The sequence below is a fragment of the Eschscholzia californica genome, unplaced genomic scaffold (genome assembly GCF_041429995.1).
Source record: "Eschscholzia californica isolate CP2 unplaced genomic scaffold, dmEscCali1.0.p SCAF_1, whole genome shotgun sequence".
NCBI lineage: Eukaryota > Viridiplantae > Streptophyta > Magnoliopsida > Ranunculales > Papaveraceae > Eschscholzia > Eschscholzia californica.
The window spans coordinates 20,986,207-21,008,416 of NW_028238198.1; the positions used below are offsets into that span (position 1 = coordinate 20,986,207).

The 22,210-nt window shown below is 35.8% G+C and overlaps 4 protein-coding genes and 1 pseudogene across 6 annotated transcripts; 2 read left to right on the forward strand and 3 right to left on the reverse strand.

The window, feature by feature from the left end:
* Positions 1-1,186: 1,186 nt before the first annotated feature.
* LOC147565060 (uncharacterized) lies at positions 1,187-3,738 on the forward strand. 2 transcript variants are annotated; one of them, XM_086651517.1, is made up of 7 exons: positions 1,187-1,489; positions 1,742-1,827; positions 1,970-2,116; positions 2,225-2,333; positions 2,511-2,634; positions 2,958-3,225; positions 3,361-3,738. In XM_086651517.1, exons 1-7 carry the CDS (start codon positions 1,366-1,368, stop codon positions 3,466-3,468), a joined length of 966 nt encoding a protein of 321 aa, XP_086507643.1. In that variant the 5' UTR covers positions 1,187-1,365; the 3' UTR covers positions 3,469-3,738. The 2 variants fall into 2 exon arrangements, with proteins under 2 accessions (XP_086507643.1, XP_086507642.1); XM_086651516.1 differs by having other exon boundaries at positions 1,231-1,489; positions 2,955-3,225.
* Positions 3,739-5,447, reverse strand: LOC147565061 (short-chain dehydrogenase PC-15-like; annotated as a pseudogene). Its single transcript, XR_015230103.1, has 3 exons — positions 4,810-5,447; positions 4,568-4,727; positions 3,739-4,271 (listed from the first exon to the last, which is right to left on the reverse strand). The product of XR_015230103.1 is annotated as a short-chain dehydrogenase PC-15-like (transcript).
* Positions 5,448-7,238: 1,791 nt separating this feature from the next.
* LOC147565062 (short-chain dehydrogenase PC-15-like) lies at positions 7,239-9,043 on the reverse strand. The gene is made up of 3 exons (XM_086651520.1): positions 8,290-9,043; positions 8,034-8,193; positions 7,239-7,697 (listed from the first exon to the last, which is right to left on the reverse strand). The coding sequence occupies exons 1-3, from the start codon at positions 8,630-8,632 to the stop codon at positions 7,349-7,351; spliced, it is 852 nt and encodes a 283-aa protein (XP_086507646.1). The 5' UTR covers positions 8,633-9,043; the 3' UTR covers positions 7,239-7,348.
* Positions 9,044-9,536: 493 nt separating this feature from the next.
* Positions 9,537-11,726, forward strand: LOC147565063 (pentatricopeptide repeat-containing protein At4g18520, chloroplastic-like). Its single transcript, XM_086651519.1, has one exon. It carries the CDS (start codon positions 9,537-9,539, stop codon positions 11,409-11,411), a length of 1,875 nt encoding a protein of 624 aa, XP_086507645.1. The 3' UTR covers positions 11,412-11,726.
* Positions 11,727-11,850: 124 nt separating this feature from the next.
* LOC147565064 (pentatricopeptide (PPR) repeat-containing protein) lies at positions 11,851-15,089 on the reverse strand. Its single transcript, XM_086651518.1, has one exon. The coding sequence runs from the start codon at positions 14,808-14,810 to the stop codon at positions 12,459-12,461; it is 2,352 nt and encodes a 783-aa protein (XP_086507644.1). The 5' UTR covers positions 14,811-15,089; the 3' UTR covers positions 11,851-12,458.
* Positions 15,090-22,210: the final 7,121 nt, after the last annotated feature.

Sequence of the window (22,210 nt, forward strand, 5' to 3'; positions counted from 1 at the left end):
ACACGTGTCTGTTTTACCTACACTCACAAAGGAACAAAACCTTAATAGAGTTAGCAAATACGTGGATCTTAATGAGGTTTACCATCTAAACCTTACTTTAACAAGAGAGATTGAAAGGACTTCAGTACGAGTCTCCTCGCCACCTTGGGCTCTTTTATAGTATTATAAAAGCAAGCATCAAGGTGGATCACAATAAATTCTACCCGTGAGTCCCGCTTTGACCAGAAAAAACAGGACAGAAAGGTCTGCAAAAGTGAATTCGACGCCTTAAAGTCGACTACGTTTTGTAGATCTGGACTAGAGATCATTCTAATTAAAATTTTAAACCTTTTAAATAAGGGTCTAAATAAAATGTGGCATTTAAATTAAAGGTCGCGACTTTGGGACATAAATAAAAAACCTTTGAGGCATAAAGACTTTATGGTCAACAAGATTTGACCTAGGGGACATCTCCATTTGAGTCTAAAGATTAGTTTTTTTTTTTGTACCCCTTAATCTTTATCGGTAAATAATTCGAAGATGGCTGTCTTATTGCTGACTACAACATTAAAAAAGAATAAACTCTTCATCTTGTTTGGAGACTTCATGGTGGAATTATTGAACCAGGTTTGAAGGCTTCAACCAGAAAGTATGACCAGGACAAGATGATTTGTCGCATGTGCTATGCTCTTCTACATCTCCGCATTGTGAACAACAGAAGAAGGAATGTGGGCACAACAATCAATTGAGGCCCCAAGAAGAAGATCTAATAAATCTTTAGCAAGATTTTTAACAAAGCTGCTTAAAAAGCCATTTGGGTGTTAGACATCTTTGAAGAGAGAGAAAGTAATAGGAAAGAGAGAAGGACGAGGAAGAAGAGAGAAGATCAGAGGGCAAAATATCAAAAAAAAAAACAATTTTTAAGAATGAAAATGTCCCTAAATTAAATCTTATTGACCAAAGTCTTTATGGCTCGGAGACTTTTTTTGTGCCCAAAAAACCGCCCCAAAAGGCCGAAACTGCACTCCATCCCCAACTCCAAACCAAAACATTTAAATGTCAACGGTCAAAGCCCGAGTCAGTCAAGATTACTGATCACAAAGCTCCAACTACTCCCACCCACCGAGTCCAAGTATGAAACATGGACAGTAATACCCTTCACTCATCACCAATCCGTACAAGAGAAACAGTGTTATATTAGTCATTTGGAGTAAAGTCAAAACACAAATAAAATTTCTCAAACAAGTTCAAGAATTGAATTTATTATAAAAAAATTATCTTATTTAATTACTGGTTGAATGTTCATCAATAAGAAAATTGGTAGAAATAAGAGAGAGAGTAGATTATGTTTAAGGAATTTTGTTGATTTTCTCTCTCTTAAAAATCATGGCAGATCATACAAGTTCTTCTCCTTTGCTTGCTCCTTCTCCAATCACCCAATCAGATGAAATTGATCTTGAAGCTGGACCTAGTGAACAAATTGAGTGCAGAATTTGTCTTGAAATTGATGGTATCTTTCTCTCTCTTTATCCTGAGTTTAAATCTGAATTTTGTCCAATTTTGTCGACTGATTGTACTGATTCCTATACGAATCCCAATTAATTTACATGTGTTCGCCCCTCACTCATGCTAAAACATAAATTCTTAATTTTGCAAGTCAAAAATATTAGAATCAGATAAACTAGTCAAGGCAGTTTAACCGTTACTTGTTAATACAATCTTCCTAACTTCTTTTTTTTTTTGTATAATTTGCTTTGGTTAGGTACGGATTTTATAGCTCCATGTAAGTGCAAAGGAAGCTCGAAATATGTCCACCGTGAATGTTTGGATCATTGGCGATCAGTAAGGGTATAAATTCGTAAGAACATTATATTAACTTCTTATGCATCTAATCTAGTAGTTTTAGCGCTTCCTCGTTTTAGGTAAAATAAATGTTGATTATCTAGCTCTAATATGTCTTAATTTGATAATCTTATCACAATTTCTGCAGGAAGGGTTTGCATTTGCTCATTGCACAACTTGTAAGGCCCCTTACCACTTGAGGGCTCTTGTCGTTGCAGACAAGAAATGGCATACATTAAAGTTTCGTTTCTTTGTCACTAGAGACATACTTTTCATTTTCATCATCGTTCAACTTGTAGGTCATTAATCTCAAATTTTTTACATTCATACCTTATTTTCGTACATGAACTGTGATAAACGATTGATTGTCGAACCTGTTTCTTTCTTTCCCATTTGTTGTTAGGTAATTGCTTCATTTGCGTATTTGGTGTATTTGATTGATTCTCACCACCAATTTTGGCTTCGTCTAGCATGGCATTTTGGTCCTGGACTTAGTTTCTACTACATTTTCGGTAAGTCAGAGCATCTGATATAAAGTCTTGCTTCATTCTTTTGCACCACAATTCTTTATGATTTTGACAATTTTTGACTTAGTCTTTTTGCCCTCAAATCTGATTTCGGAGCAGCTTGGCTCTCCAAACTTCATACTATATATGCTACTTGAAATGTTGATTGTTATTGATTGTTAGGAGCATTGTTGTTCTTTGCATTCCTCGGACTATCTGGGTGCTTCATAACTTGTTTCGATACAAGATTGCGTAATGATTTAGCTCAGCCATGTCGTGAATTATGTCAATGTTGCTGTCACCCGGGGTAAAGTTTCTTTCGCATTTCTACCGTTAAAATGGAAATCTCACAATATGATGTCTAGGACATCTCATGAACTTCTGCGAAAATATTATTTGGCCCGATACAGACTAAAGAAACCGCTAAACTCTCTGCAAGAACATCCGCCCCCTATATGTTATAACTTTCGCCAGCGAAATCATAGGGGGCTGACTAGGCCCTCGAGGCGCCATCAACCAAGGCAGGCTCCTTATCGGCCCAAGTAGTATTTTAAGTTACAATTACTGGCCTTACAATTTACTTTGAGTTGATGCAGTTCTCTCTCTCTCTCTCTCTCTCTCTTGAAGCAGAATGTGCCCGGGCTGCCATGTACCAGGCCCTATGTGTATCTGGGTGGACTGTACCACATGCTGTGACGGTTGTGCAGGCACAGGAGATTGTAATTGCTTAGAGGGAAGTGGAGAAGCGGGGCTTCCGTTACTCTTTATAATGGGTTTGATCATACTCGGACTATTTACCGTGATTGGAATTTTCTACAGCGTGCTTGTAGCTACTATGGTCGGCCAACGAATCTGGCAAAGACATTATCACATACTTTCAAAGAGAATGCTAACAAAAGTGAGTTATAATTGTTTCCTGGACTTCAACATATATATATATATATATATATATATATATATATATATATATATATATATATATATTTAACTTCTAAGATCTGAATGTGATTCATATTTGTGTATTTGTTCTTAGGAGTATGTAGTAGAGGACGTGGAAGGACAAATGGTAGATGCTAATTGGTCGCCTCCAACTCTTCCACCCGAACATGTTCTCCAGTTGAAGGCACTTGGTCTCATGTAAATTTAAATAGCTTTGATTCTTAAGAATCGTAAACAATTTAGACGAAACAAAAGTGAGTAGACGGATTCTAAGTTATGAGGTAGGATGAGCTTCCATGTACTTTAGGTTGTTGTATCCAAGTCCAACAACACCTCCTACACATGCCAGGTCACGAAGCTCAGTTTCAAACTGTCCATGTTATGTCGGTCTATAATTTCGCTGTAAGAACTAGTTTGCTCAAGAAAGTCTACTTGAAAATGATGATAGCAGATAGTATTTATCAGAACGAAATTGAATCTGGAATCGTCTCTTGTTGTTTCATGACTTTGAAAAAAAATACAAGTTCAGTCGAACGGAAATAAACATTCTTATCTGCATAATACTTCTAAGAAATCTCCACAGAGAGAACACGTAATCAACTTTACTTATCACAAGCCACACAAATAAATCGGAAATTCGACAGGAAAACTACTATTTTAGGGTAAAATAGAAGCTTTAACTGGCCTTGTGAATAAGAAATCTCTAAGCCGAAGTGGGAGATAATACATAATTGCTGCTATTGTAGAACGATAACCATAGGAAAACCAAGGTGGTGGATTCTTCTTCAAAACTGCAGCTACAGTTTTGTTTGCAAATTCTTCACCTGGTGTTGACTTTGGACCTTGTTTATGGCTGCTCTTGCTCGAATCGAGTTCTCAAATGGTTTATAAAACTTCCACTCTGGCATTCGATTATAAATACCTAGGGAAGCAGTTCCGATGTTTGATCTTATTCCTCCTGGAACTACTGTTATAACGTCAATCCCAAAAACAGCAACCTCTAGTCTGCAAAAAAGAAAAGGAAAAAAGAATTGATGTCTGACTTGTCTGAAGGCGAGTCCTCTTAGTCTAAGTTCTGGTTAGGGGCAAAATAGTCATTTCAAGTTATATCGGAAAATAAATCTTAATGCCAATTCATTTTATGTTCGACTTAAACGGACCCAACCAAACCCAAACCAGGGATTAAGACGAGTAACACGCCCAAGTTATTAAAAGAAATAAACATTTTGAAATCGTACTCGAGTCCATTCAGATCTCAAATTTTCTATACCTACAAGGCTACAACAACAAACTTAACCGACCTCAAAGTGTCTGAAAGGGCATGTAAAGCAGCTTTACTTGCAGCATAACCACCAGCCCAAGGTCCAGATATCATAGGTGCAATACTACCAACATTTACTATCTTCCCCTTTCTCCTTCCCACCATATGAGGTACCACAGCTTGAATCAATCTCAAAGGACCTACCCACACATAACAAATGTTAGAGAGAGAAACATATAGATCTAGAGAAAGATCTAGAGAGAGAGAGAGAGAGAAACGTACCATAAACATTGGTATTGAAAGCATTTTGAACAGCAGAGAAAGGGATTTCAGCAAGAGGACCAACACAATGAATTCCAGCATTATTAACAAGGATATCAATCTTACCAAACTTCTCAATAACATTATTCACAACTCCATTGATACTTTCTTCAGATAAAACATCTAATTCTTGAAGATAAAACCTATTTTGATCTTCACTTTGAAGATCTCTCATGGAAGATAAAGATCTACTAGTTGCAACAACAAGACATTTTTCAGAAGCAAAAGCTCTAGCTAAACAATTTCCAATTCCTCCATCTGTGCATCCAGTTATCAATACCACTTGTTCAATTGAAACATCCATTGAGTTTTAATCTTTCAAATGAGAAATGGGTTTGTAAGATTTTTCTTCTTCTAAATCTCTTTATCTTGTTGTATGGTTTTAGGGTTTTGTTGGTTTTCTAACCAATCCCATATAATAATACTAATTACTGTAGTAAACTAATAAGAAAGAGAATAAAATAGTAACCTAAATCTAACTTTATTGGTGGATCCACAACTGCTATGATTTGATTCCTTCCCTAAACTCCAAATCTATCTTACTCCATAGCCAGTTCTTTGGAAAAATAAGAAGATTTGCTCGGCTACAAACACTTTCCAAAAAATTGGTCAATATTAGTTGATTCAAATAAGTGAATAACCCTAATTTTGTGACCAGCTTCCTGCCAAGCCCCTTACTTTATCAAAAATATTCAGATGACTCTCTTTTTCAGTTATCTTTATAACTCCGTTAACTAATCATCAATTACCTCACCTCCATCTCATCTCCTCTCTCTGCCACCTCATCGTCTTAACCGGCGACCTATAAACATAAAAAAAAAATTTAATTTCCTTTATCCTCTCTCTCCAAAAAAAAACATCTCTTCGCTCTCTCTCTCCAGATCTAGAGAAAGATTTAAAAAAAAAAATTAGAGAGACAGGGGAGAGAGGAATTTCTCTTTTTTATGTTTGAAGGTCGCCGACCAAAAAATTCGTCGGTGAAGACAATGAGGTGGCGATAAGAGGAGGTGGCAGAGAGAGGAGATGAGATGGAGGAGAGAGAAGTGATGACTAGTTAACGGAGTTATAACGGTAACTGAAAAAGGGGGTCATCTGGTATTTTTGATAAAGTATGGGGCTAGGCAGAAAAGCTCCATTGACACTTTCTTCAGATAAAACATCTAATTCTTGAAGATAAAACCTATTTTGATCTTCACTTTGAAGATTTCTGATGGAAGATAAAGATCTACTAGTTGCAATAACAAGACATTTTTCAGAAGCAAAAGCTCTAGCTAGACAATTTCCAATTCCTCCATCTGTGCATCCAGTTATCAATACCACTTGTTCATTTGATAAATCCATTGATTTTTAATCTTTCAAATGAGAAATGGGTTTTTAAGATTTTTCTTCTTCTAAATCTCTCTATCTTTTTTTTTGATAAAGATATATCTCTTTATCTTGTTTTTCTGTGATTTTAGGGTTTTGTTGGTTTTCTAACCAATCCCATAAAATAATAAATGGGTTTAATGTCATTATAATACTAATTAGTAAACTAATAAGAAAGAGAATAGAATAGTAACCTAGATCTAACATTATTGGTGGATTCACATCTATTATGATTTGATTCCTTTCCTAAACTCCAAATTGTTATTGGATGGTGCGGACCAGTCTTGCTATTGTCCGCTGGCACATCTGGGCCTCATCGTTTTAAAATGTCTCACTAGGGAAGAATCCTTAACATCTTAAGAGGAACACCACATTCCGTCTCACCACCAATGTAAGATTGTTGTCACAACACAAACTCCCAAGCCCACATCACACTACAACAAATCGTACTAATGACGTGTTACAGAATGGTGCGTATCAGTCTTCTGGACTGCTAGTGATACTGTCTGTTTTGACACACCTGAGTCTCACGGTTTTAAAAAGCTTCACTAGGGAAGAGTGTTTAACCTCTTAAGAGGAGCACCACACTCCGTCTCACCACCAACGTAGGGTTGTTGCCGCAACACCAATTTTTTGTTTTTGTTGCAGACTCCAAATCTGTCTTATTCATGTGTCATGGTAATACAAACCACCCCACTAAATTTCTGAGGTGGCCCAAAGAACAAGGTGGTGAAGAATTTGGTAAGTTTTATCCGCGCCTATTTGTGACGACCCCACTCTTCGACTATGGTCAATATAATTTCTTTAATTTGTAGATGATTACACTCATTACAAAGAAGGTTTACAAAGGTCAAAGATTACAAGGAAATGGAACTATAATGGAGACAACAATATTCTTGCAAATATTATATCATTTAGTATTATATGAATCAAATATCTACCAGATTCAATTAGTTGCATGATCTGTGTTAATGGTAGTAGATTGATCTACTAAGTGTATAGGGAGGTGCCCCTCACATGTGGAATTGCTTTCGAAAATTTGGATCTAAACAAATGGCATCCACTCTGGGATAGCAAAAAAAATGTTTCTCAAGCCACACAAATAAATCGAAAATTCGATAGGAAAACTACAACTTTAGAGTAGATTAGAAGCTTTAACTGGCCTTGTGAATAAGAAATCTCTAAGCCAAAATGGGAGATGATACATAATTGCTGCTATTTTAGAACAATAACCATAGGAAAACCAAGCTGGTGGATTCTTCTTCAAAACTGCAGCTACTGTCTTGTTTGCAAATTCTTCCCCTAGAGTTGAATGTGGACTTTGTGAAAACCTTGCTCTTGCTCGAATCGAACCCTCAAATGAGTTATAAAATTTCCACTCCGGCATTCGAGTTAAACTAGCTATGGAAGCAGTTCCGATGTTTGATCTTATTCCCCCTGGAGCCACTGTTATTACGTCGATCCCAAACATTGCGACTTCTAGTCTGCAAAAAAAATTTAATACTTGTGTAAAAAGTGGGTGTGTATTTTCACGGTTTAAATTGAATTGCGTGAGTTTGATTTGTCTAAATGCGAGTCTTCTGAGTTTGACTTGTTATATGGACAAGGGCATAATAATAATCTCAAGTTATTTCAGACAATAGACTCTTAATTCAAACTCATTTTATGTTGGACTCAATTGAACCTAATACCAACCCAAACGGATGATTCAGACCGTACCAGGAGTCATTTGAAGAAAACAAATGTTTTAAAATTTAGCTCGAGTCAATTCAAATCACCACTTTTTCTGATACCTACACCGGCGAACAAACTTTACCTACCTCAAAGTGTCAGAGAGGGCATGTAAAGCAGCTTTTGTTGCAGCATAAGCACCAGCCCAAGGTCCAGATAACATAGGTGCAATACTGCCAACATTTACTATTTTCCCCTTTCTCCTTCCCACCATATGAGGTACCACAGCTTGAATCAATCTCAAAGGACCTACCCACATAATAACAAATGTTAGAGATAAATCAAGAGAGGGAGAGAGAGAAAGAGAGAGTTCTAATGAGAGCGAAAGAGCGAAAGAGGTAGTACCATAAACATTGGTATTGAAAGCATTTTGAACATCAGAGAGAGGGATTTCAGCAAGAGGACCAACACAATGAATTCCAGCATTGTTAACAAGTATATCAATCTTACCAAACTTCTCAATAACATTATTCACAACTCCATTGACACTTTCTTCAGATAAAACATCTAATTCTTGAAGATAAAACCTATTTTGATCTTCACTTTGAAGATTTCTCATGGAAGATAAAGATCTACTAGTTGCAACAACAAGACATTTTTCAGAAGCAAAAGCTCTAGCTAGACAATTTCCAATTCCTCCTTCTGTGCATCCAGTTATCAATACCACTTGTTCATTTGATAAATCCATTGATTTCAATCTTTCAAATGAGAAATGAGTTTTTAAGATTTTTCTTCCTCTAAATTTCTTTAACTTGTTCTATAAGGTTTTAGTACTTAATAAGTTTTGTTGGGTTTCTAACCAATCCCATAAACTAATCAATTGGTTGATGTCATGACAATACTAATTAGTAAACTAATAAGAAAGATAATGAAATAGTAACCTCCATCTAACCTTATTGGTGGATCCACATCTGCTATGATTTGATTCCTTCCATAAACTCCAAACTATCTTATTCGATTCAAAGAATATGGCATGGTAATACAAACCACTCCATTAAATTTCTCAGGTGGACAAAAGAACCCTAGGTGGTGAAGAAGTTGGGAAGTTTTATTGGGGCCGCGTTCGTGTTAATAGGGTTTCGACCCTTCGGCTGTGGTCAATTTCGTCACGAAGAAAGTGTAGCATATAAACCTTCATTAGGAAGCATCGTAGTTCATCACTCATGCGCGGTGTTATTTTACAACAGTGCGATCGAAAGAAAAACAATCCTATTATTTTCTTTTAGGGTTATTTTTCAAATGGCTCCCAATTTTGTGACCAGCTTCCTGCCTAGTCCCCTAGATTAGTAAAAATACTCATATATTTTCTTTTAGGGTTATTTTTCAAATGGCTCCCAATTTTGTGACCAGCTTCCTGCCTAGTCCCCTAGATTAGTAAAAATACTCATATGGCCCCATTTTTTTCTCTCTCCTCCTCCCCCTCTACTCAAAATATTTGGCCAACACTTTTACTTGTACTCCCTAAATTTATCTTCTTGTATCCCACTACAACTCTGGTACAGGAGAGAACTAACGGCTATTTAATTACTCTAAACCTTTCAACTCACTTCGTTCAAATCACTTTCCCGCGAAATAATTAGCCGTTGACGGTCATGCTTTTACCCGCCATTATCAACGTTCTTCAATTTCCCCCATTTTGTTTCCCCCAATTTAAACCATCTCAATCATTCAAAAATAAAAAGAAATCGAATTTGAACAAAAATAGATGCACAAATCTCACAATTTCTCCTTGTTTTTACTCCAAAGATCACTCAGATTCAATCCAATCAAATAACCCAGAAATTTTTCCATTTTCTAAACAAAACCCAGATACTAATTTCTCTGATTCTCCTTCGGTTGATGATCAATTCATTGATCCTACTAGTATTGCTTCTTGGGTTCAGTCTTGTTATACTGTCAAGGAACTTAGAAGAATTCATTCTGTTATTATTAAATGCTTTGGTGATTCTGTGATATTCTTAGATAATAATTTGATTAGTATGTATGTGAAATTGGGGAAGTTATTGGAAGCTCGGAAAGTGTTTGATCAAATGCCTGAGAGAAATGTTGTTTCTTGGACTGCTATTCTTAATGGGTATTCAAAATTTGGGTTAGATGGTGAAGTTATAAGATTATTTGATGAGTTTGTTGAAAATGGAGGTCAAGGTAATAGTCAGACATTTCTGTGTATATTAAATTTGTGTAGTAGAACATATGATTTTGAGTTAGGTAAACAAATTCATGCTTGTATTGTGAAAGGAAATTGGAGTAACATAATTGTAGATAGTGCAATTGTTTATTTTTATGCACAATTTGGTGCTCTATCTGCGGCTTTTCGATCATTTGATAGAATGCCCGAGCGAGATGTTATTTGTTGGACGACGATGATCACAGCTTGTGCACAACATGGAGAGGGAAAGAAAGCTTTTTCTTTGTTCGCTCGGATGTTCTCCGAAGCTTATTCTCCTAACGAGTTTACGGTTTGTAGTGTTCTAAAGGCTTGTGGAGAGGAAAAAGCTCTAAAATTTGGGAGACAACTACATGGAGCTATAGTGAAGAAACTTATCAAAGACGACGTTTTTATAGGGAGTTGTTTGGTGGGTATGTATGTTAAGTGTGAGGAAGTAATAGATGCTAGGAATGTCTTTAATGGAATGAGAAGGCGAAACACGGTTACTTGGACTTCCATGATTTCAGGGTACACACAAAATGGTCTTGGTGAAGAGGCCATGAAGTTGTTTCGTGTAATGAAAAGACGTCATGTATTTGTTAGTAACTTGACTGTCGTTAGTATCCTCCAAGCTTGTGGCTCCATTCGGGCATTACCGACAGGGAAAGAAGTCCATGCCCAAATCTTCAAGAACTCGATCCAAAGCAATATCTTCATAGGAAGCACACTCGTGTGGTTTTACTGCAAATGTGGGGAATATAATTATGCTGCCAAAGTTCTTCAATCAATGCCTTATAGAGATGTTATTTCTTGGACGGCAATTATCTCTGGCTGTGTTAATCTTGGCCATGGTGTCGAAGCTTTAGGGTTCTTGAATGAGATGTTATTTGAAGGTATCGAGCCTAACCCATTTACTTATTCTTCTGCTTTAAAAGCTTGTGCTAAGCTAGAATCTGTTTTACAAGGAAAATGGATTCATTCTTCTGTTAACAAAACCCAAACTTTGCCTAACGTTTTCGTGGGTAGTGCTCTTATTGATATGTACTCGAAGTGTGGGTATGTTTCAGAAGCGATACAAGTTTTTAATAGTATGCCCGAAAGAAATCTGGTTTCTTGGAAGTCGATGATTATAGGGTATGCTAGAAATGGGCTTTGTCAAGAGGCTTTGCAACTTATGTATCGAATGAAAGCAGAAGGTTTTGAGGTCGATGATTATATTAAAACGTCAGTTCTTGGTGCTTGTGGGGATGTTAAATTGGATTCCGATATTTTAGTGGAGTCTTGCTTTCAATCAAATTCAATATCTGGTTTAAGCTAAAAAAACTCTAAGTGGTAAAACTGCAAGTTCTTGAAACTTTTGTATACTCTTTAATGGCTTATTCTTCTTCATCCAACCTCGAGTTTTCTGCTCATGCGAAACGTGACAGGCCAGGAGGATCTGAAACAAGCCCAACCGTATTAGGTATCTGGACATTGTGGGTAGCTATTCTTCGCTTCCTTTATTAAATTAACTGTAGGTTAATGAGCTAAAATTGTTGTTGATATCAAGTTATGTACATATACAGGATCTTCCTTTAACTAAATTATCGAATTAAGATTCTCTTAACCAATGAATTTATTTATAGTTGAGTTCTACCGTTTGAAGCTAGTTTGCATTAAATAAGGACATATATGATCTGATCAGTTATCCATTGAATACACACATTTACTTCTCTTAAGTTTGTTAGTCGCATTTATAACACGAAACCAAAGGCATCTACCTTAAAATAAATTCTGGTTATTACTCGTATAAATATGAATTACACAGTAGTTGGAAGAATTGTTACAGTAGTAGATAGCTTGAAAGATTCCTTCACTCACTCTGATTTTTGTAGCTTGCAGACGAATCATGAAGTCAGTAAGGCCACATTGCCTTTCATGGAATCACTAAAGCCATGAAAACCACTAGCCTTCCAAGATGAGGATGTGGGTTCAATTCTTGCTACCTTCCCTCCATTAATACAGATAAATACGTCATTGATGCTATGAGACCACAACGAAAATTGACGTCCCATAACTTTACAAGGTGATATTTTCCATAAATTCATCAGAAGGTACTTCCTTTGACGCTGGAATGGATTTTCCTTGATATCGGAAATACAACATAATACCTTAATGCGTCCTTGAACAACCATAGGATTGTCACTGTCACATGAGTCTGAATTTCATATTTTCGTATGTGGAAAGAAGTATAAATATTTCCATATACTAGAAGTTCATTGACGAGTATCGTCGTCTTCAGAGTTGTCGCCTTCCCATGGCATATAAGCACATTAATGCGTTTTCTCAACGCGTACTCACCACTAACTGTAGTAACACCTCTTTCCTACCAATAATCCCCGCACGAACACACCCCATTCTTGAAATGATGAAAACGAGTAACATCTCTCACAACTATTTCTCTCGCGACAACCTTCGATATGAACTTAATAGCCGAATGACAGTCATTGCAGACTCTAAGGTTTTTCATGATCCTCAATGTTGTTTTCTCTGGTGTACTTATCAACCCAAATGCTATTGCTAGCTTCTCACTGTGATGACTTAGTATCTCCTCCTTCAACTCTTCATCTAGATCATGTAAAACTGCTTGGGTGTCTGGAACAAATCCCATTTTCTTGATTTCCTTCCAAAGCTCTGCAATTTTCTTATAAATCTTGTCTTTCTCTGGATGTAATCCGTCTTCAACTCCGAAAACATGATTTTTGTTCTTGATTTGAACCCAACTAACTCCTCTATCTTTCTTCACTCCCCTATCTTTCATTAACTTTCTTGTTTTTGCTGCATCTTCCCATCTTCCAGTTGCAGAATATACATTAGCGAGAGCTGAATAAGCACCACTATTCTCTGGATCGATAACTAACAACTTTTCTGCTGCAATTGCTGCTAAGTCGGCGTTTTTATGAACCTTACATGAGCTTAAAAGTGAACCCCAAGCTATAACGTCTGGTTTTATCGGCATTTTCTCTATGAAATCAAGAGCTTCTTCCAATAACCCAGCCCGTCCAAACAGATCGATCATGCACGCATAATGACTCAGAGTTGGTTCGATTTTATGTACATTCTGCAATAAATCGAAATAACTCCGACCTTGTTCTACCAATCCTGCATGGGTACATGCAGATAAGACTCCGACATAAGTTATATGATCAGGTCTAACTTCTAAAGCTAGCATCTTTTCGAATAGTTCAATAGCTTCTAGTCCTAGTCCATGTTGAGCTAAAGCTATAATCATGGAGGTCCATGACACATTATCTCTCTTCCAGCTAACCAGATGGAAAACCCTTCTCGCATTTTCGATACTTCCAGCTTTAGAATACATATTAATTAACGCATTTGTCACAGAAACTGATGAATCTTCCCCTAATCTTAATGCAGTCGAGTGAATCTGCTTTCCATGTTCAAGCGAAGCTAAGCTAGAGCAAGCACTTAACATTGCAGCTAATGTGTAGTTATTCGGTTTTGGACCTTCATTAACCAGAGACCTGAAAAGCTCTATTGCTTCGTTATTTAATCCGTTTTGAACATAACCCACGATCATGGCTGTCCAAGCAACCACATCGCGCTCTTTAAGTGAATCGAAGATCTCTCTAGCAGGACTTATATCTCCAATCTTAACATACCCATCAAGCAAAGCTGTAAATGATATCACATTTAGATTTCTAGCCATACTTCTGTCAACAATTTTTCGAGCAATTTCGACCCCACCAGATCTAGAATACATTGAGATCAAAGCATTCGTGACTGGCTCACAAGTATGAACTATTGTTCTAATAATGTGAGTATGAATTTCTTTTCCTGGTTTCAACATTTCAAGATTGGCACAGGCTGATAGAACGCTAGCTAAGGTGAACTTATCGGGTTTTATGCTCGAGTCTCTTAGCATTTTTGAGAAGAAAATCAATGCTTCTTGATCGAACCCACATTGATTATAGCCAGCAATCATAGAATTCCACGAAACAATATCTCTTTCCGACATTTGATCGAACTGGGCAAGAGCAAGATCTAGCCTTCCAGATTGTGAATACAATGAGATCATGGCGTTCCAACTCGACGTACTCCTCAACGTCATCCTATCAAAAACAGCTTTTGCCGTTCTCGGATCACCAGATTTAGAGTACATATTAAGCAACGAATTCGCTACTGGAATATAACTACTCAATCCTAGTTTAACAATAAAGGAGTGAACTTTCGTCCCTATATTTAAAGTTTCAAGAGAAGCACAAGATGCAAGAATATTAGTAAATGTAAATTGGGTAGGTGGAATTCCCGCCGAAACCATATCTAAAAACATCGAAATTGCATTCTCAAACTTACCCATTTGATTATAACCAACAATCATGGCAGTCCAAGAAACAGAATCTCTTTCAGGCATTTCTTCAAACACAGCTCGTGCTTTATCAAAACTTCCTTGTTTGGCATAAGCAGATAGAATTGTGTTCCAAGAAAAGTTATTTCTCAGAGGCATTTCATCAAACAGTTTATTAGCATCAGAAATTAATCCGGATTTTGCGTAAAAGTTCATGAGATTGTTCATCAAAAACACACCGAAGTGTAACCCAGATTTGATTATTTGAGCATGAATTGATTTTCCAGAAAATGGGTCTCTGGTTTTTAGACTTGTTTGGAGGATAGATACATAGAAATCTGAAGGAGAATAAAGATGATTGTTTTGAGACATTTTTGGAGGGGAATGTGAGAAGAAAACTCATTTCAAGGCACTTTGCTTAAGCACTTAGGGTTTAGAAGTATTGTCATAATTCTAAATTGAATTTAGGTTTTTGAAGAATCAAATTTGGCGGGAACCCATGTTTACACAAGATATATGGGGCGCTTCTATATGGACGACCAAATTCCCAATTCACTCCCAATCCTATACCGGCCAAGGAAAAAATCCAATTTGGGTCCTAACAATAAAGTTTGGTCTTTTTTTTTTTGGAAGTAGGGAAGAAATCGTTTTCAGTTCTGAATGGAGAAACATCAAGGAATAAATAGAAAAAAAATAACACAATGGTAGATGATAAGAAGTTTCTATCACGGAGGAAGGAAGATTATACATTAACCAGGGGCGTGGGTGAGGGGGTGCGAGCGGTGCGATCGCACCGGGCCCCCCTCCCCTTAGGGCCCCTTTTTCTGAATTTGTTTTATATAAAAGTATATATACAGTGAGAAATTGTATATAGAGTGAGAAAGCTACTTCAAAACAACAATCAAGTTAGGTCGGCTGGTTTGGTCCTTGACTACTTACATGAAAGTCGCGGGTTCGATTTCCCTGCAGGACGTTCAGTTTCGTTTTTTGTTTTATGGGGCCATAAAGACTGACTTGGGCTCTATTGTTTAAAGACTCAAATATATTATTTTGTAGGCCCCACAAATGACGAACCCAAACGAAAATATCAAAGGGAGATGCTAGAGAGCCCAAATTTTTTGGGCATTTTAGTGCCCAGCTGATGTGGAATCACTAAAAGACAAGGTTTTTTCAAAGTTTGACTACGGTGGGGACCGCTTTTATTTCTAAATGAGGAAATATGTCACCCTCTAAGTACCAATTTCTAAGTCACTCTATCATTTCCCAATATCAAAACTAAATATTTGATGTTTCAATTTTTCTTTTTCTCCATAGGGTTTAGGTATTTTTCTCTATCAAATTGAAAAAAAAAAATCATTTTGTTTTTGTATTGATATTTAAGCAAAAATAGTCAACTTAGTTTGTTGTATGAATACTATTATTTTCCGATCATTACAACAATTTTAATGAAATTTTAAGCTCTTGAGATTTAATACTTAAAAAATTTTCCAACAAATTTATTTTGAATACTTACAATAATTACAACAAATTTAGTTTCGATAATTATTTAGGGTGTATGATTTTATTTTATTTTCATATCGCGATATAAAGGGCCCCGATCACAATTTCGCACCGGGCTCCCGAAATCTCAGCCACGCCACTGACATTAACAATAAGAAGATAAAGTTATTAAATCACTCAACCTTCATCTTTAGGGATCAAATGTCAATGTCTCCAGTGACATTCATAAATCCTTCTCCGAGAAATTTGGTGGTGTTTTTGATGAAACTGTAATTCGGTCACACTTTTCCTAGGCCAGATCTTTGATTAAAAGTTCTCAATTTCTCATAAAAAATTGATAACACGCTCTTAAAAAAGGATCTGAACCAATAACACAAAACTTAAAAGTTCTTAAATAAAGGTCTGAACAAATATCACGGAACTTCGAAGCTCTTAAAAAAAAGGTCGAAACCAATAACGCCAAACTTCAAAGGTCTTAAGAACTTTGAAGATCTAAATAAAGTTCTGAACGAATAACCCCTACTTAGGGTCCTCTCATTTGTGATCTTTAAGATCTTTTTATTTTGTAACCTTTAGAGTCTTTTTATTTTGTTTTTGCAATATTGTACTCCTTTACCTTCATGTTGTCTTTATTTTTGTAAGTTTCGTGTTGTAATTTACGATAGTAAATCCATATTGTAATTAAAGGAGTCAAAAGTTTACAAACTATGTAATGTATTGGATTTAATTCCTACATATGAGTGAAAGTTCTGGTTTATCTAAAAAAAATAATAATAAAAAAAAAAATTTGGTCCTCTATTTGTCTATCGTTCTAATTAAATTTTTTTTTTTTTGAGAAATCGACTACGATCAACGTTAGTCGTTACAAGACATTGATACATCATGAAGATGTGATGAGCATTATTTGCTTTATATATTGCCTAAATTAAATGGGATACATCTTCATGACAAACTGCTTCCACCGAGACTCGATCTCACCACCTCATGGGCTTACGAGGGGTGTCCAACCGATGCACCTAAGGATGGTGAACCGCTATAGTTTAACTTCTAGGACATACTAAAGCTTAACAATAAATATTTTTTTCTCTTCAATTCAAATGTATTCTCTTTTCTACTATAAATGGAGACCACCACCAAGGAGCTAGTTAGATGGAGTTATAGTTTTTCATCTTAAAATTAAGGAAAAAAACAAGCCAGGGCGGAGTTAGGATTTAAAATTACACCTGACTAGCCTAAAATTGCAATAAAACAAACGGTCGAAAAGAATATTTTATCTTGTAGAACTATTGTTTGGAAGACGTATTTTTTAGTACTAGGGTATATCCCGTGCCCTAGGGCACAGACACTTGTATCAATCAAATGTTACGAAATTTATTGTTATATTTTATTGAGACAGAGAGATTTTTATTACGTAGTTATTATTTTTTTGTATTACTTTTTTGTTTCTTTTCTCTTTAATTAGTTATTATTTTATTGAGAGAGAGATTTTAATTTCTATTTTTAACCCTTGAAATTTATTTTGTTTCTTTTTTTTTTTTCTTAAATTAGTTATTTTATTTCTAAGAAGGAAACGATTATTGTTTTTTAAATAGGTAACTTTATTTCTACGAAGGACTATATTTTAAATTTTGAGAAGGGCTTCTAGACAATATCCCTTATTAAAAAAGGATGTTTGTCCCAGTCATCGTTTTCCCTTCTGTTTTATTAACCTAATATTTTACAATTTGTTAACTAAGTTAATCAACGAGCATCTATCCTAATATTTTTCGCCATAGGCCACTCGATAATTTAGAACGCTAGAACTTTTATTAACCTTAAGAATAATAGATTTCTTAACAATGATTTAAACTGCAAAGATTATCGCTAATTTAATTTTGTCATTCTTACGAATCCATGGTAAATGTACTACAGTTTTATTTCATAAACGGCCTATAGTTTTAATTAGGGCTTAAAATAACTAATGCAGCGGGAGCAAATAAAGTCAAACTCCATGATAAAAAAATTAGAAGTTGTCAAAATTGATCTCCGCACGTATCTCTATGAAATTTAGTACTATTTTTTATTAGTCTTGATAGATCTTAATAAATATTACAATGCAAATATATACTAGTGATTAGTATTATTCTTTTGGGAAATTTTAAAAGGCCCCCCCGTTTTTGTTAAAAGGCCTCCCCGCTAAAAGCGCCTCTCTTTATGACCCATTTGGTTATAGGGCCCCCTCTACAAAAGAGCACCTCCTTCATCAATATTTGACCTAACAGCAAAGTTAACGCCGTTAGGTCAAACTTAACCCAAGACCGGTGATGTTGACCACGCCACATCATCATCTTCTCCGGCAAGGTCGCCGGCCGGCCAAACTTCCGGCCGGCGACCTTCAAATTTTTTTTTTTTTTCTTTCTCTCCTCTCTCTCTCTCTCTAAGAACTCCGGCGAAGGAACCCTTCGCCGGAGTTCCTCTGTTCGTGAGAACAGATCTGTTCTCACGAACAGAGGACTGTTCGTGAGAACAGATCTGTTCTCACGAACAGAGGTCTGTTCGTGAGAACAGCTCTGTTCTCACGAACAGAGGACTGTTCGTGAGAACAGAGGACTGTTCGTGAGAACAGCTCTGTTCTCACGAACAGAGGTCTGTTCGTGAGAACAGATCTGTTCTCACGAACAGACGAACTCCGGCGAAGGGTTCCTTCGCCGGAGTTCTTAGAGAGAGAGAGAGAGAGGAGAGAAAGAAAAAAAAAAAAATTTTTTTTTTTTTAGATTGAAGGTCGCCGGCCGGAAATTTGGCCGGCCGGCGACCTTGCCGGAGAAGGTGATGACGTGGCGTGGTCAAATGATGTGGGTGAAATACACCTTTAAAGGGGTTTTTTTCACCCATTCAAAGAGGGGGGCCCTTTAACCAAGCTAAGTCAAAGGTTTTTTACTAAGTCAACGAAACCATGGGGAGGCCTTTTAACAAAAATGGGGAGGCCTTTTAAAATCTCCCTATTCTTTTTAAATTATTTCTTCCTAGTAGTTATGCGTTTTAAGTTTTACAAGAAAAATCGTATCTTAGGAGAATTGAAGCTCCGAATACAAATCAAATTGTGAAGTACTAAACTACAACTCTCAACACTCTTAATTTACCTGAAAACATAGATCTACTTGAAAGTTTAAAGGAAAAAATCTCAAAAAATTAATTAGAAGAACTTGAAATTAAAAGCATAAGCCCAAAAGAACAAATGACTGAATGAGTGCACTTAACAGGGACTTGAAGTTAAGACCACACGTTTGTGAGGTAAGCACTTTACCACTAAGCTATTTGTTACTCGATGACTATAACCTTTTGGAAATTTCAGAAAATCTAGTCCTGACTGCTGCAGTCAGGGATAGTCTCCAAATACCTGCACCCATGAAAATAAGTTTGACAAAGTTTCGGAACCTTCCTTTCCTAAATTAATTGGTCTCCACAAAATCAGGGGCTATTTTAGCTTCTGAATTTGAGATACTTTTATGCGGATTCCATTTTTTTCCTGTGTCAATTTCTAAATTGATTTAATTCCACTCCAAGATGGCGCGTCAAATTTGACCAAAACTTTGAATGTATTGTTAGTTAGTTGTTAACTTATATTTTCCTGTTTTTAACTTTGCCATTTCATACTCTATTGTCCCTCCTATGAGTTGAAATTCTAACTGAAACAACGAAAATATGGAAGTGAGGTGAGGGTTGGTCCGTTTTCCTTCTCCAAACAAGGGTAGACGATCCTCTCCTCCGCCATGAACAAAAGAGGGAGAGGGCTAGAAGTCTTGTGCTCATTGAGCGAAGAAAAAGCTCCCATCTCTGCATTCTCTTTGGTTTTTACTCGTCTCGTTTTCTTGTTTTTGAAACAGGAAATATATAAAATGAAAATGTGATTTTATCGTCCTCCCCAGATTAACTGGTTAAAAAACTTATTAGTTAAACTAAAAAAAAAAGATACCAACACACTGGTCCAATGTTTGGGGATTAGCCCTTTTGAATTTTGATAAAAGTAATGCCATCACATCAAAATTGATTTGATCTTGTTTGGCAAAGGATTCTCTCTTTCACGATTAGATTCTAATTTTTCAACCCACTAGATCAAAATGGGGTATGGATAACTGTAATCTAAATCTAATAAAGAACGATTAAACAACTTTATCATATCCCAAAAGTAAACCAACTCACTCCCATTCACAATATCTTTACACTTTTACAATATAATAGGGCTCCACCACCAAGTTGTTGGCCTAAAGTTCAAGACTTATCTATACACATACACAATTAAGTGTCATAGGAATAACCCTTGGATTTTATGATCATTCTAAAGTTATGATGTATCAATCTCTAGGACTGTCCTGTAATTCAAGATCCCATGGCTCATATTGAACCACCCGGATATGAAAATATATGAACTACACATTTTTCATATTTGGATATATATTTTCTAGGAACCAATGTACATTATCGTGTCATACGTTTTCAAGGTGCACCCTGACACGTGAAAGACTATAACTTTGCCAATCATGCTGATTTGATGTTCAAAATCTTCTCGCATGATACAACATGGATATTGATAGATAGTTGTGACGTTTCACATTGTCATATGAGAAATCAAAGAGATTTTTTTTTGTTTAACGAGAAATCAAAGAGATGATGCGGACTATGGAAAAATTCTACTTTTCCACTTCTCGCATGAAACTAATACAGTAGTAGCACACGGTTTAGCAAAAGTCCTATTTTCACATGTCGACCAAGATCCAACTATCTGAATCCATAATTATTTAACATATCTATGGATCTCTACCATTAGATCAAATCAAATATCTTTAAGTTTCCGTCTAACAATTATATTCAAATATGGCATAAGGGTTTTTTCTCTTATACAATAAGAACCACATAAAGGATGTGCAATATATTTATTTTATGTCCCCACTATAAATCTTTCTCATCTTCACTAGATTCTTTTTTTTTTTTTTTTTTTTTGTTGAAGTATCTTCACTAGATTCTAAGTACTGAAAAGTGAAAACTAATAAAAATAAAAAAATATTTTCTTTTATCATTAAAAAACCCAACTTAGCATTATGTAAAGTCAATAAAGAAAAGATAAGCCATCCCTTTGCCCCAAAGACAACCAATTTTACCTATAAATTCCTCTGCTTTCATTCTCAATACACAAGCTTATAAAACTTCTTCTTTTTATACAACACCCTCTGACCATTTTCTTTCCCTTGATTATTTTCCGTCCATGACATCGATCGGAGCTAGTTACGCCCACCCTTACATGTTACAAAAACAGTATAGAGAGAAGATTAAGATGAAAGAAGAGGGGAAAAGTAATTATAAAAAGAAAACAGAAGAGATTACCACAAAAGTTAGTTGCAAAGAAAGAAAACCAAGTTTTGTAAGTAAGATGCTGGAAAAGACTAAGAAGAAAATTCATCCGAGTTTAGTTTCTTCCTCAAATCTTAACCAAAATCATGAACATATTTTGAAGGGTTTCTAATCAAAAAATTAAATTGATGTAATGTTAGATATTTTGTGTTGAGAGTTTTTTAGATAGGCAAGTTTGAGGGTGAAATTTAGTAATTCTAAGAGTTGATTTAGGATCTTTTAGAGAGTAAATATTTGGGTTTGTTAGTTTTGTCTGTAAAGTTTTTATATTTCGAGCTACCCTGTTGTAAAATTGGGATTTTATAGTTATAATTACTTCTTTTTTTAATGTGAGTAGTTAAATCAATTTTTCAAACTAATCAATGTAGTGGTGTGATTAACAATATGATTCGCGACATGTTAACTTATCTAACTGCTAATATTTTTGTACTGCAAATATGAGGTGGTTTTATGTGTTTATAATAGTTATGTTTAATTATCAGTATAATATATTGGTCGGATCTACGATTTTCCTTCCTTAGTTATCTTCTTGCAATATTTTTCTAAATTCCTCAGTGAAATTTGCTAATATGTCCGCTGCTCTATTAGACCTCTATATATATGTGGTCTGTATCAGTCTCGCAACCTTCCTTTCAAACTCATGATCTCTCTACAGGTTCTGACAATGCCATGGTGAGGGATCTCTATGAGAGGTGAAATAAGATTTCGCCTAACATTTTCCAGCCATGTCGTCAATCAGCGCGAGTTATGCGGAACCTAACATTTTTACAAAGACAAGTAGAAGAAGAAAGAACAAGAAAAAAGTGATGATACAAGGAAAATGAAAGAGATTACAACACATACTAGTTGCAAAGAGACAAAAACAAGTTTTTTTTAAGTAAGGTGTT